The 14,761-nt window shown below is 45.4% G+C and overlaps 2 protein-coding genes across 2 annotated transcripts in view; both read right to left on the bottom strand.

Annotated features, from left to right (window-relative positions):
* LOC110973597 (uncharacterized) overlaps positions 1-2,137 on the bottom strand; it is a 66,924-nt gene extending 64,787 nt beyond the window's left edge. The window contains exon 1 of the mRNA XM_087139308.1: positions 735-2,137. The gene's annotated coding sequence lies outside the window, so the exon portion shown is untranslated. The remainder of the gene's footprint in view (positions 1-734) is intronic.
* Positions 2,138-9,723: 7,586 nt separating this feature from the next.
* LOC110973596 (uncharacterized) lies at positions 9,724-14,758 on the bottom strand. The gene is made up of 2 exons (XM_022224513.2): positions 12,301-14,758; positions 9,724-12,122 (listed from the first exon to the last, which is right to left on the bottom strand). The coding sequence occupies exon 2, from the start codon at positions 12,103-12,105 to the stop codon at positions 10,978-10,980; it is 1,128 nt and encodes a 375-aa protein (XP_022080205.1). The 5' UTR covers positions 12,106-12,122; positions 12,301-14,758; the 3' UTR covers positions 9,724-10,977.
* Positions 14,759-14,761: the final 3 nt, after the last annotated feature.

Here is a 14,761-nt window from a genome sequence, read left to right as displayed (position 1 = left end):
ATCATCGACTTCATCAGGAATCAACTCGAATCAACATTTCCATATTGGTATTATTTACTAAGGAGTTACACATGATTTTTTAAGTTATATGCTATACACAATTGACTTAGATAATAATAAAACACGGGGTATTTGCTTCGCAAATAAAGAATAAATGATGCCAACATGAAGAAAATGGTGTCAACTAGTAACCCTAAAACAGTCTAACGTGATCACAACACTTCTGTCATCAAATCGGGCGGACAAACAAACGACCAAAACAGGCTGAATTAACGTCAAAGAGAGAAAACGTAAAGAAAAGCGTTCAATTGAGCTAGAATGATAAATAAACAAATTGAAAGTATATACAATATGTACAAAGAAATAATTGAACTAAAAGAATGGTGAAACTTCCAACTTAAAATTCACTTGACCTTGATTAACTCAAACTCGAGAAAACAATCCAAACTCAGAACAATCCAAAATAAAATGTGAGGATAATTCTAACAAATTTAAGTTTCAGCAGCAGTTTCAGGGAACTTATCTCGCTATATGGCTTTGCAAAACTCAAATATCCAAACTTAAAATGAACTCAAATTAATCGAACAGTTGAATTAATAATGGCAACCTCAAAACAAAATAGCAAACTGAAGTTAGCCAATGACAAGGTTGCAATTACAGCTCACAGTGAATTAGAAAGCATTAATAAATTAATAGCTTCGTCGGCAACAAATTATAAAATAGCTGATACAAACCCCAGATGGTCCGATAGCTGCCGGGTACTGGAAGACCAAGGCAGAAACGCGGGTGACATCCGTGCTGTCTCTGTTGCTACTACTATGAAGACACGGTCAGCTTTGGCGTGAGCTCAAGTATCAAGCTCAGGAGGTTTTCTCAGGCCTTACTCTGAGTCATCAGGTTGCCTCCATGGGAACAATGATCATCTACAAAAATTGAAATGACCGAAAGCTCAACAAATCTCTGTCCTTTTTTATGGGTTTTGATTGATTCCATAAATAGAAACGAAATCCACACAAGACGTTACAAATCAACTACCAACCCTTCAGAATTCTGCGTTTGATGAATCTGGGCCAAATACTTTTGCAGGGCAGAAAACACATCACAGTAATATAACATAATTGAGCACATTCAGTCTTCATACAAATTCAACAACATGAACGACATAAAACTTACGGTAATCCGGGGGATCGTGCACTTAAACTTCAGGCGCAAGCCATGTGGAGACTAGTCAATTCCTCAGGGTGTCGGTGGTATAAAGAACGTGTTATCAAACTTTGGCCTACGGCCTCAGAATCTCAGCTGGCCAACCCTTTACCTGCAGTGGACGTACCCACTCGCCCGTCGGTTCGGGTGGCAACCCAGCACAGCCAGCACCAGGCAACTCTTTCTCGTCAAACTCACTGACGGACTGGCTTCAGTCATCCGACACAAGAATTGATCTCACTCAGCACTTACAATCAGCTTTTTACGTCCCCGGAAAACCGCGCGTTCAACTGGACTGACTTTTTTCCAATAAAACAATAAAAACAAATTTGCATGAAAAAGAAAAGTGGTTCACCATGATCATTGTATAAAGGGGTGCGTCTTCTTACTGAACAAAAAGATAACCAGAATGCGTTCTGGGTTCACCACATATCGGGATTCGGACTCAGTGGCGACTTTGTTACAGAAAATCACGATTGCTCAACGATGGTGTGAAGTATGATAGCAGGTCTCGTCGATTTTGCACAAAGGGAAAACAAGGAATAAATAATCTATGCACGGAGACAGATTTAGGATAAAGAACATTACAAGAAAAGAAAAGGAACAACTTTGACAAATGGTATAGAAATGTTTTTGTATCTTCCCTCGGACAAGACAGACAAAGCTCAAGGCAAATAGCAGACATATGGGCTGTATAATAACTTCAACAGTAAGACCTGATCTTGAAAATAGTTCGCGGTACCCGCTACTTCATTTGACTCGGACCGGCCAGCCGACTCCGGCAAGCTCGGTGGTCGAGTGGTTAAGACATCTGCACTAGTAAGCAGGAGGTCGTGGGTTCGAGTCCCACCCAAGTAAGCTTGTGATTTTTTCTTTCGCAAGCTCTCGGACAGCACTGAGCATACAGTGCTTATTAACATACGTTGGGTACGGGCAAAACCGTTATATATATAATTAAGACCTGATAGTTTTATAGACCGATTACATTTCAATTATAGAACAAGATGTACAAATTGTTTTCTTCAGTCTTTTTGTATTCCACTCTTGATTAAACATCACATTGATTCAAATATTTAACACCACAGTACTACTGTACTTTTAAATGTCATGTTGTGGTTTGTCTCACAAAATAATCACAAAATGATCAAAGAAAGAAACAAACTGCTTCTATTTGATAAATAACTCCCGAACTAGTCCACGGCCAGCCCTCGTTGACTGAAGTTGTTTATTTTATTACTCAGAAGGTACGTGTTTATAATGATTGGAATTTGGTTGATATTATTATGTACAAATTTTTTTATTTCACAGATTTATTGAATGTAAGAATAATTGTGGTTTCCTTGCATGAATTTTAAAAACTTGCAGGCAGTGACAATAAAATGGAAAATGAAGTACTAAAATCACGAATCTTAATTCCCAAAAGACGTTTGTTCGCTCACGTGAATTGTTTTGATAATTTTGATAATTTTTTTCACAGTCGAATGTAACCGGGGTTAAAACAGCCAGCTGGGATCCAAGTAAGAACACATAAAACGTCTCCACTTAAAAGCCACCAGTCCCAGTGTCAGTATTGGTCTGTATGGCCTCTGCATGGGAGGAAAGCAAAAGATTCATTTCGTTTCTGGAGCGTTTTGCCCTCTAATGCTCTCACAACATCCCTACACACTTAAAGAAAGATATCTCTGGGGCAGTCTGCGATGCCTGGGGGATTTCGACACGGTGCAGTAGGTGCAGGGGGCCTTTGGGTCCCTCTGCGCTCTCAAGCCTTGTCCGTAGTCTTGGGTTGACTCCATAACCGGTGGGGTCTCGGCGGCAGAGCCAATTGACTGCAGTGACGCTGTTGGGGTGAAAGGTCTGGTGGCAGGGTCTAGGAATTGTCTTGATTGTGTCGAAATCTCTAGTTGCTTGCATATATCACGATCTCGTCAGGAATGCTGACTTGTAGCTGTTGGCGACTGGGGGTGTCGTTGTTGGCCTCACCTGACCCATCTACAACCCATGACGCAATGGGTTCCCCTGTGTAGGGTTTCAAGCGGTTGCGGTGTACCACTTTCATTTTCCCATGTTTCTTCTTCTGGATGCGGAAGATGACTGCTGAAATTTTAAGTACAATGAGGTATGGACCTTCCCAGCGGCACTGTAATTTAGAAGAATAGCCCTTTTTTCGCAGGGTTATGCAGCCATGCGAACTCTCCTACTGCCACCTCGTCTTATGCAGATTGTCTGTCATAGTAGCTTTTCTGCCTTCTCGCACTTTGTTTAAGACACTTGCGAACCCGATCGTGTGCGCGACTGAACAGCTTCCTCAGTTGCTGTGCATAATCTTTGTCAACGCACCCTTCGTCTGTTGGTCGTCCCCGTGCTGCTCAACGGTCAAATCGATTGGCACGCGAACTTCACTCCCAAGCATAAGCATGTTCGGCGATTGGCCTGTAGAGTCCTGAGGCGACGTCCGGTAGGCGAACACGGCCAAAGGAATCTTCTCATCCCAATCACACAGTCGACGATGAGGCTCTATATCATCGAAACCATCGTGATCAGTGTTCGATTGAAGCGCTCAATCATCCTATCACTCTTCGGATTATACGGCGTTGTGCGTGTTTTCTCGATGCCCAATAGGCGACAGATTTCTCCAAACACTCGAGATTCAAAGCTGCGTCCTCGGTCAGAGTGTAGAACTTCGGGAACGCCGTATCGGCAGACAAGCTCTTTGTCGAATTTATCCCCTACCGTTTCTGCTGTCTGATCGGGGATTGGGTAGGCCTCTTTCCACTTACTCAGGTAGTCGCCTACAACAAGTATAGACTTGTTCCCTCTCTCGGTAACTGGCAATAGGCCCAACACATCCAACGCCACCCTTTCCCTAGGCGCACCAACCATTTTCTGTTGTAGTGGAGCTCTTTTAGTCTTCGTGGGTGACTTTTTGCGGGCACTGACGTTACATCTCTTGATAATGGATCGCACGTCCGCCGCCATGCCGGCTAAGTAAAACCTTGCCTTCACCTTGGCTAGCGTTTTTCTAATGCCTAGATGTTCCCCGAGGCACTCCCATGTAGCTGGTTTACTACCTCCTCGTGGTGTTTGGCAAGTAATACCAATTTCTTTGGAGAACTCCCTCTAGCACTTCTAGTTGGCCCCCTAATGCGTCTTATAGGTTCTCGCCTTAGATGATAGCCTGCAGTATCCCTTGGCTCGTTCTGATTTGGGTCTTGTTTTGCAGCTATAACCCATTTCAGTGCCTCTTCCTCCAGCTGCGCCTTTCGCAACTCTTTTTTGAGTTCAAGTCAGGCTGCACCGTCACTACCCTTGAATGAGACACAGCTGTTGCACTCCTTGGGCTTGCTGTCTGTTCCTCGTTCTTCGGGGGACTGCCCGCGGATCGCGCTTCATCTTCTCAACCACACTGGGTGCAAGGTTTCCTTGATAGACTGTCTGCATTCCTATGAGAATGCCAAGGTTGGTGGACAAAAGTGAAGTCAAATTCACTGATCACCTGCAGCCTTCTTGCCATTTGCCCTTGAGGGTCCCAAAAGTTTACGAGCCATAGCAAGACCCAGTAGTCTGTTCGGATTGTCACTTTACGCCCATACAGGTACTGCCGAAATTGTTGCAGGGATACCACCATTGCCAGGAGCTCACGCATTGTAATGCCATAGTTACGTTCCGCCTTACTCAACACCCTACTCGCACAGGCGATGACTTGCTCTTGCCCATCAGCAATCTGTGAAAGGACAGCTCCAATACCAGACACAGTAGCGTCAGTGTCTAATATGTAGTCGACATCGGCAACAGGACAGGAAGTGTAGGTGACTGCTGTAACCTCTTCTTCAACTCCTTGAAGGCATCATCTCAGGCGTTACTCCAGATAAACTCCCTTGATTTCTCTGTGAAACTATGCCAGGGGCGGGCGATGTTTGCAAAGCCTTGACTAAATCTTCTATAATGAGAGGCGAGGCAAAAAAACCTTTGCATCTCTTTTGTCGTCTTCGGTGTTGGCCACTCTCTGATGGCGCGAATCTTCTCTGGGTTGGTAGCAACGCCTCCACCAGACACTATGTGCCTGAAGTACAATACACTCTTGTTATATAGGTGACATTTTCGGGGTTTCAACGTCATGCCCGCAGCTCTCAGGCGTTGAAAGACTGCCTCAAGCCGCGACAATTCTTCATCATTGGTCTTGGTGAAGACGATCACAACGTCTAAGTAGACCAGCAGTGTTTCCCAGTGGAAGCCAGCAAGCACCCTTTCCATCAGTCGCTCAAAAGTGGAGGGAGTATTGCAAAGTCCGAACGGCATGACTCGCCAAGAGTACAAGCCGCCACGGACTACGAATGCTGATTTCTGTTGGGTGTCGTCATCGAGCTCCACCTGCCAGTATCCACTGGCGAGGTCCAAAGTGGAAAATCACTTACTACCGGACAGGGTATCTAGGGACTCGTCAATGCGGGGTAAAGGGAAGGCGTCCTTGATGGTCACAGCGTTTAGGCGACGATTGTCAACATAACATCGTTGGCTACCGTCCTTCTTCTTGAGGACCACATTCGATGCCCATGGACTCTCTGTCGGCTCTATTCTCCCTTCCCTGACCATCTCCTGTATTTGACGATCTATTTCCTTCTGCTCGCTGGGAGGAAAACGTCTGGGCCTCTCCTTCATAGGACGAGCTGCGCCGATTTCTATTTTGTGTCGAACCAAGTTTGTACGGCCGATGTCTTTGTCACTCCTTGCAAAGACGTCCTGATGTGTGAGGCGACGGCCTCCACAGGCGTAAGGAATCCCACCATGGTTCCCTCCTTCACAACACATTCCCTCTTGCCGGGGTTGAACACACGAACGGGGAGCACTTCTTCCTCCAAGTTGACGAGAACACGTGCTACAATCATGCCCTTGTCCGCTACTTCGCTTCGGTTGGACGGTTCTTTGAGGTCCAACTTGCTGCTGACTTGCTCGCCCATCACGACGGCCGGTACCAACGCCTCGTGACCTGCTGGCACTCTCGTAGTTTCCCCCACAACTACTCGTGCGCAAAGGCCTCCCCCACGTCGGGCAAAACACTTCATCTTCTCACTGTTTACCGTTAGCTCGCATGACCCGAAATCCAGGGAGCCCTTAGTTGACAGCAAGAAATCCATCCCCAGGATCCCCTCAACTTCTCCCGTGTTGCCAAACACGGCACGAACTGGACACGTCGTCTTGCCGACCTGTACTTCCACCCAGGCCCTACCGAGAGTGTCCATTCTGCTACTGTCAGCGTTCCCAACGCCTGTTCCTTCACTCTCCAATCTCAGCCGCTTCTCTGTGGGTATCCGGAAGTCAAACCCCGAAGACAGGACAGATTCCGTCGCACCTGTGTCCACCAACAGCTTTACTTTGACTCCCCTGATTTGTGCCTGTACAAATAGTCTTCCTTGTGCCTTTAGGTCGCCGTTTGGTCTCAAATCCTCATTATGGATATTTCGCCTCTTTAGACCGTTTCCACCCGTGCCTTCTGGCCCATCTGCTGCTCCAGCTGTCCCTGGGGCCGCTGGATCAGCTGGCTGTCGTTTCCCGATTCATTTGCGTTTCGTTTACCTCACTGTGGGCAGTCACGTGCAAACTGGCCCTTACCTTTGCACCTGTGGCACACGTCCTCTGGTGTTGCCTCGCGCCTAGGAAAAGTTCTAGGTGCTCCTTGTTTTCGCCTTCCTTGCATGGCTTCGAGTGTTTTCGTCATTCGCTCCATCCATTCCCGAACCTCCTTGTCACTCCTCTTGAAGGACCTCTCTTCTCTTCGAATTCACACTTCTCTACACTTCTCTTCGAATTCACCCCTGACTGCCTGTAACGAGTCCATGGGTGTCCCATCCACCCCTCTAACGAATGTCCACCGTCTGTCACAGCGTGGTTCCTCGATCTTGAGGAAACGCTCAGTATTCAAGGCGGTGCGGATGGCTTCATCCAAAGACGACGGTCTGTCCCAGAAACACTCCTTTGCGGACGGCCTGCTCTTGTATTGCGTCCAAGAAATGCCCACGAGCCAGGCGATCACGCCCCTCGTCCGTCAACTCTGGGTAGGCCAATGCAGAAAGATCCCTAATGGACAGTCCCAGTTCTTGTTAGGTCTCCTTCTCTCTCTGACGTCTATGGCGAAGTTCCATCAGGTGATTTTCCGCCAGTTGTCTGGGCCCAAATCACTTGTCAAGGAGACCCAGTACCTCCTCATAAGTGAGGATTCTCTAACACCTTTACAGCCTCCCCTTGCAGGCTTGCTGCAAGGAAAACCTTCGCCTCCTTGTCAGTCTATCCATTCGCCAGCTTGCAAGCTGAGATGTGTTGCTTGTACTCCCGCCATGGAGTTTTTCCGTTAAACCTATCAGGCAGGATGTTCGGCCGTTTCTTCGTGCTTATAGCTAGCCGTCTCCACTCCCTTCTTAGCAGGCTCTTCACCAATAAGTGAGTGCACCACGCCGTTTTCACTCTGGGTGGCCTGGTTTATTTGTAAGGAGCAATCATCCGTTACTTTCGGTGGTGTCGTTTCAATGTTGCCTAGGCCTGCCGTAGGCGTTGAAGTGGTGGGTCTGGTAGGCGCCGGCAAAGACAGAGGCACAACCACCAGAAATCCTCTTGGTTTTGGAGTCGGTGGGATCCTTTGTCTCAGTGTTGTAGTTGACTGCTCTGACCCCTTTTGACTCATATCGAAACTTGCAAGCAGCTCCTTCACTTGCAATTGTAGGCGCTGATTCTCGGCTTTCAGCTGTTCCCACTCTTCGCTCTTGTTCTTGACATCGTTTGACGAGCTGTACGTCGAAAGGTCACCTTGAAAATCAATGAGGCTGACCGCCATCTCACCTAAATAAGAATTTTCCACACCCTAGGTAGGCTATCGATCACTGCTGCTTCTGCGATGCCAATCCCACTTCTGACACCAAATCTGTACCGTAACGCCGACCCTCACACCAGCCGAGGCGTGCTACCAGACGGACGCTGGAAATCAGGCCCTCCTGACGAGCGGCTATCGGGAAAACTCTGGAACGTAACTTCGTTTGGGAGAAATATTCCCCCAGGCACCGCAGCACACCAGAAAACACCCACACTCTCACTAGTATTAAGGTTACACTGTAGACACATTTATTGGTGTAACTTTCAGAATGGTTTACTGTGCCTACGCCTTGGAAGGTGACTCCTAAGTAGGCGTCAACAGGTATTGAACTGATTCTTTCGTAATCACATAGCTTGGCTGATTGTTCCTCTCTAAAGCTAGTCAGATCACACACCAGAGCGATGTTGCAGTACTGACCCACCAGGTCCCCTCCCCCACACGCAGAGCAAGAATCGTCACCGCTTACGAGAAAACTACTCGGGAAACGCACCAAAGTGAAACAGAGATGTAGAAAGTAACGTGGGGGCAACATCGAAAAGCCTCGTGGAAAAAGCGGGAAGCTGTGCACTGCGCTACCTTATATCCTAGCCGCGCGCACCAGCCACAGCGACGCGGGACCACCACAGCGGGTACCAGGACTAGACTGGCACTGGGTCTACATCCAACGTTTCGTTACAATATAAAGAGCAAACAAACGACAGTGATTTATTGATCATGTTAATGTAAACATTGAACACTTCGAGTGTCGACAGAGTTTAACAAAAAATAAGCAGGGATCAGGTCATGTTAGCGTGTATGTAAGAAAGATCCTATGCGATATAATTAACATCTTACGGGTGAGAGAGGGGACTCGGGCAGGCTCAAGCAGTGCGCCGAAGGACGATTCAAGTTTTACATCTTGTGTACAAGATTACACAGGGAACGGCTCCAGCCTACCGTTGTGAACTAATACATGTCAAAACTAATGTACGCTCCTAACGATAAACTTCCCCAGGTGTGGTCTGCTTACAACAGCCATGGCGACCGACCTTTTTCAGTGTATGCCCCTCGCGTATGGAATGCGCTTCCAAAGGCAGTTCGATCCGCTGGAAGTTTAAATCATTTTAAAACCAGCTTAAAACTCACCTCTTCCAGAATTACTTTTCAGCAATATAGTCCAATCTTGCTAACTAGGAGGCCATTTTATTTTATTTGGTTGTAATTCGAAAGTTTTGTATTTCTTATGTATCAGCTTTTAGCTTGTTTACGATATTGTAATTGTCTTTATTTTTAATCTTTTTAATGATATTTAGTGTACAGCGCTTTTTGATGTCGTTGACATGGAATGCATTTTTAAATAATACTAACAGATGGCGACAACAGTTCTTTTACGGTGCGAAGCTGGAGCAGGGGCGAATTCATTTCCAACGAACGGTCGCAAACATACGAAGCAGCGAGGGACGCAAGCTGACTCCCGTGGTTATATGGGAAATAGGAAATGCCAGAATACTTAAGTGTTGACTCAGTTCATAAAATGTAAATGTTTCTTCTGGAGTTGGATTCAGGTCAGTAGCACTTCCTCCGTTAAGACGACTTCTCTACCACCTCAGCCTGGTGTTGGGCATAGTACATGTATCATTAGCGCCCTCAATTGGAGCTATTTAGTACCTTTCACCAAAGAAATTAAATCAACGAAAATAAAGTTGCTATCACGCCCCTGTAATATGAAGCACACTAGTTAAGATCGTCCATTGACGATAAAGTTGGATTTACTGAAACAGTTTCCAAATTTTTATTCTAGGTATTATGCATAAGGCCCAAATTGGATTTAGGAAAAAAAATTGTTCTGAAGTTCGCTGTAGGCAGGCGTCAGCGTAATACCTTGGTTTTGGGTAATGGTGGAGTGAGGAGCGAATTTTGTTCTCGAAAAATGTGGCTTGGAATTCTCTTCGTCTATAGAATAACTTGCAATGTGCGGAGTAACACTTATGCTGGTTGTAGGGTCCAGTAAGTTTTTTGGTGTAACAAAACAAACGAACGAAATGTAAATTCCCCCAAAGATAAGTCATTTAAGGAGTTGCCCGCGTGCTTGTGTTGCATAAGGAAGTGGTTACCAGTGATGTTGACATTCCTTGGGACAAGAAGATGTTGTTTCATTCTGTTGGGATCCTTCCTTAGTGGAAATTGCTTGTGTGGAAATATAACAGCACAATCAGCCAAAGTACCTTAATCAAGTGGGTGCTCTGGAAAACCACAAAACAAAATTTTTATTAGATTTTATGAGAGGTAGTTAATTGAAATACTGATACATGTATCCGGTAACAACCGGTAACAACAATTACCGGATGAAAAACATGGATAAAAACACCACTCGTAATAAGATTGTTTTTCACACAAATTAAATTAAAATTAAATTCAAAACCTGACTTGAATTAATTGTAAACCAAAAACATTTGGCACTTATAAGTGATATATCCTTGGTATGTGCTTCGGATAAGTGTACAAACGTATGGAAAAGAAGAATAATTTTGTGCCCAGTCAGCGCAATCCAAATATTCAATGCAGATTATTTTAATTGTATTTATACATTTACTTCGGTTTCATTTCCCAAAATAAAGTATTTCTGTGTATATTATGGTGTTGATATTACGCGTGAGATTTAATCTTTCTTCGGTTTTACAGTCCATCTATTGCAACCTTTTAAGTGCTGGCATAAGATATACATACATGTCAATGGTTATTTGAGCAAATATTGCCATTATCTTTACTGTAGTCTGTTCGATGACGTGTTCTTGTTCCGTATTAGTCATACAAAAAGGTTGGTCATCACTATATTATATGATACATAAAATGTTCTTTTCTATTTCTCTCCTTTACGAAAAAAAGTTCACTCGGCGACATCATCCTTACCACACCTTGCAAGGATCCGTGTACAATTAATCGTCTTGAACAGCTTCGTCTACTCTAGTTATTTTCCTTAACTTTTCTGACACAATTTTTTTTGCGTTCACAACACCCGCGGCAATACTGGCCATGTCTCTGGTGTCTTGCCAGGCCAGATGAGGGGCAAGGGTGTGCTGCAGCCTCAAGAACCTATCGTCCTCCAGCGGGTCCTCCTCGACGTTCTTGGCGGAGATCTTCCTCCTCCTTCGCCGCCTTGCTTTCTTTGAGAGATGTGACGGCATCCGGAGGCGCTCCTGGATCTGAATCCTAGGCAAGACTTCAGAGATGAACGTCGGCGAAGGTCCGGTCAGGCGGGGCTGTTCGAAGGTGTCGGTAGGCATTCGAGGTTGCTTCTTTTCAGCAATTTCGACGCTATTCCCAGCATTGTTTGACTTTCCAGACTCCTGGTTGGCCTGTTCAGCGTCACCTTCAGCTGTAATAAGAACTGAGGGAAGCTTCGTTCCATTCATTGGATTGGAAGATTTGTCCACCAAGTTTGACACTTGAATGTTTGGCAGAGAAAGATCATTTCTAGGTAGACCTGTTGTCCCTTTGGCATTAAATTTTCCGAGTGGAATTCTACTTTTTTTCTGGGTTGAACAAATTTCTGGCAGAGAATCCGACATCTCTTGTGATTCTTTCTTAGTAGTATCCACTGATCTAATATTTGGATTTGTATCATCTGAAGCATCTACCGCCTTACCCTTCTCTAGTGTGACAGCGTCTTCGGCACTGTCTTGTGATTCTGTGTCAGCAACGATGCTGTCTCGCTTTCTGTTCGCCCATGAATTGAGGATATTTGCCCTCCTGGAATGTTCTCGGACCCACGTGTTCTGACGATGCTCCATCCTCGTCACAAAAGTTTTCTTTTGGTGTGCGATGAACGTCGCTGTTTTCTTCTGCGCGTTTTGGATGTCGGACAGTCTCATGTCAAGGAGCCTTTCCTGGCTGGTGTTGTCGTTCAGGAGAATCCTCCCAACGTGACTCTTACCTGGGAGGTTCTGACGCATGGCCATGGTCTCGGCCGTGCGCTCGGCCCGCCCCGCGAAGATTGTCACCAGGTTGCCTGCGAAGCTGGGACGTTTGTCCACATGAACTGTTTTCGGCACTGTGGGCTTCATTGCTGATTCATTTATGGCTGCAATGAATGTTTGACAAATAGAATAATGAAACCTAAGGTTTTGGGGACTTCGGCTAAGATTCCATGGTATGACTCGTCATTCACTTTTACCTTGTGTTCCTAATATTCGTAGAATGTTCCTCTAAGCGAAATAATAGACTGTCCTCTGTTTCAGGAGCAACGCGTGAACACTCACCAGTTTTTAAAATTTCTTACAGTAGTCGTTTGCACAATTTTGATCGGTGGTTCCTTAACATGTCCAAACATATCACATCGTTGACGGCAGACCTTCACAATACGAACACGGTAGCCAAAGTCTAGCCATTACGTTCCATCGTGAAGAGTTACGTACCAAAAGTCAAGTGAGAGTCATCATTTCCACAGCAGCACTTACTATGGCCATGCTCAAGCAGTAAACCCCTTGAGTTACTCAGCCCATGCTCAGCCTGACAACGGGGCTGACAGGACGTGCGAATCACCAGTGTCACCACACTGGGCTTTGTCGTGCCAACAATCCGAATCCGCCGATGCAATCACTTCGATTGTATGCTCGCCTATTGTAGCTCTGTTTGCAAACAGAACTTGTCGTCTCGTCCGCTTGTGTGCGGACTAAGGCCCATTCAATCAAGCTCCATAATTGTTGATTCTAGATGCCGTATGTGAAATATTCCGAATCCTCTTTGAAAGGTAATGAGGACATAAATGGAGTCAGCAACGTCGCGGCTGATGTTACCTGGCTCGTTGATTCCCTCAGTTTATTCCTTTTTTAAAGGCTGAAATTGTACTTGTTGAAAGCCCTTGGGCTTTACTTATTCAACGCGTGGGGTAAATACCTGTCGTGTGAGAGGTTGATGCGTGACACCGAGTGCATGGATGAATATTGATTTGTGTTTGGCTTATGTGGTAGCACAATCAATAGAAATGGCAACATGTTTGTACAGATCATGACTTGAAGCATGTAACGATAAATATTGACTCCTGAGTCTAGAGAAAAGTAAACTTTTATCTTTGACTTGTTTTTAATTTTCAAAAGAGATGCATGTAACCCCAGGAACAATCACAATGGAACTGTAACAAAGACACAAAATGTGTCTCGGAAGTTGACTATTACTGCAAATGATATATTCATTTTTTTTAGCCTTCTTTGCTCATCGTGTTCGTGGTGCATATGCTTCTGTAGTTATCAGGTGATTTCAACCGAACACTTTCCGCCCCAAATTTTCTTCGGCCACAGAAGTTGTTCAGCACTGAATCGTTTCACTTCGCACATCATGTAAAACTAGAGGGTATCGAGCTCGATTGATTTTGAAAGGAAAATGTTTGGAGTACCCACAAATGCAATTGTGAATAGAATAAAGGAATTCTCCGGTGTTCGATTGGTTGAGGCTATTCAGTTTCTTCACAGTATGGTATGCCACCCCGACGAAGAGCACAAGGTCACGCATCACTTAGAGAAGCCACGCCCCTGGCAACGATGCTCGATTTTCAGTAGTCTGGTTCAGACTACTGATTAGTTCAGACTAAAGATTCCATGACGACTCTTGATAAAAAAAATCTTAGGTCAGGCATCACCCACGGATATAAAAAAATATGACACACGGGTCAGCCTGGGTGACAAGTTGATAGCCCGGGTTTCTCGATTTCATTAGTGGCAACATCTCAAAAATATCCAGTATCCAGTGGGCAATATTGCAAGTGTATCCTCACTGAGAGCATGTTTCATGCATAAAGCCAGCAGTCGGAGAAAGTTATATTCTGCATTTCGCCTGGCATTTCGGTCAAGGCGACCTTCGATTTAGTGTAAAGTCAAATAATTTGTAAGATCAACAGCTGCTAATGGATACGGGAGTTTACGTTCAACAGCTAGCACACCTACCCGGCCGGGAATACCCAAACATCAACGGTACCATCTGAACATGCCGAATCTAGACGGGACTACTTCGGAATATTTCGGCATCCAGTCTTGGTCACGTGGACATTGAGTGATACCACTGATTTCGATCAGTGCCCTTGATTCGTAAAGGGTGCAGTGTCCCAATTCAAGGTTCTCCGCCAGGCAGAGGCGCACAAAAAGTACCCCCCTCCCACAGATTCTTTCGAAAAGAGGGGTCTTTTGGGCCAAGAAAGGATGGGATTGTGCCAGTATGGCCCGGGATCATCTCTGTAGATTCAGGGGCACCCATCTGGGGGCAATGCAGACAAAAATGTGATTGAAAATTTGTCAGAAGAGCCCAAGAAGGTGAGGGGTGTCATTTGAAAAATGGCCGCTGAGAAGACTTGGGAGCATTGACTTTTTTGGGGTGAGTTTATTTTGGGCGGATAATTAAAAAATTCATACGTTGACCTACAAAAAATTGAAAATCAAATAAAATCTGAAGGACCAAACAACACATTGTTTTTTGTTTGAGAGGCCTCAGGGACTTCAGTTGCCTGCCGTGGGGCTCCAAACTTTGTTGATTTTACACGATTTGCAATGGAGCTTGAATTGGTTCAGTCCACCCCAGAATAAGAATCATCGGGTCTGGTATCCAGACTAGATTTTCAGTCGCTGAGCTATTGGCCAAGTGATGGCGCTAAATCAAATTACCGATCCCGCGCCGAACTTTCCCGCTACCTCTGACCCTGGCCCTGTGCGTAATCTCCAGCTATGAATAGTC

Source organism: Acanthaster planci, linkage group LG07 (assembly GCF_054643075.1).
Source record: "Acanthaster planci isolate LZ-2023a linkage group LG07, COTS_SCS, whole genome shotgun sequence".
Classification (NCBI taxonomy): Eukaryota; Metazoa; Echinodermata; class Asteroidea; order Valvatida; family Acanthasteridae; genus Acanthaster; species Acanthaster planci.
Note: the sequence above shows the minus strand (reverse complement) of the source record. Positions and strands in the feature narration are given on the sequence as shown.

What these genes read in the sequence shown, in the direction of transcription:
- LOC110973596 (XM_022224513.2), bottom strand. Translation starts at nt 12,105, where the DNA reads ATGAAGCCCACAGTGCCGAAAACAGTTCATGTGGACAAACGTCCCAGC.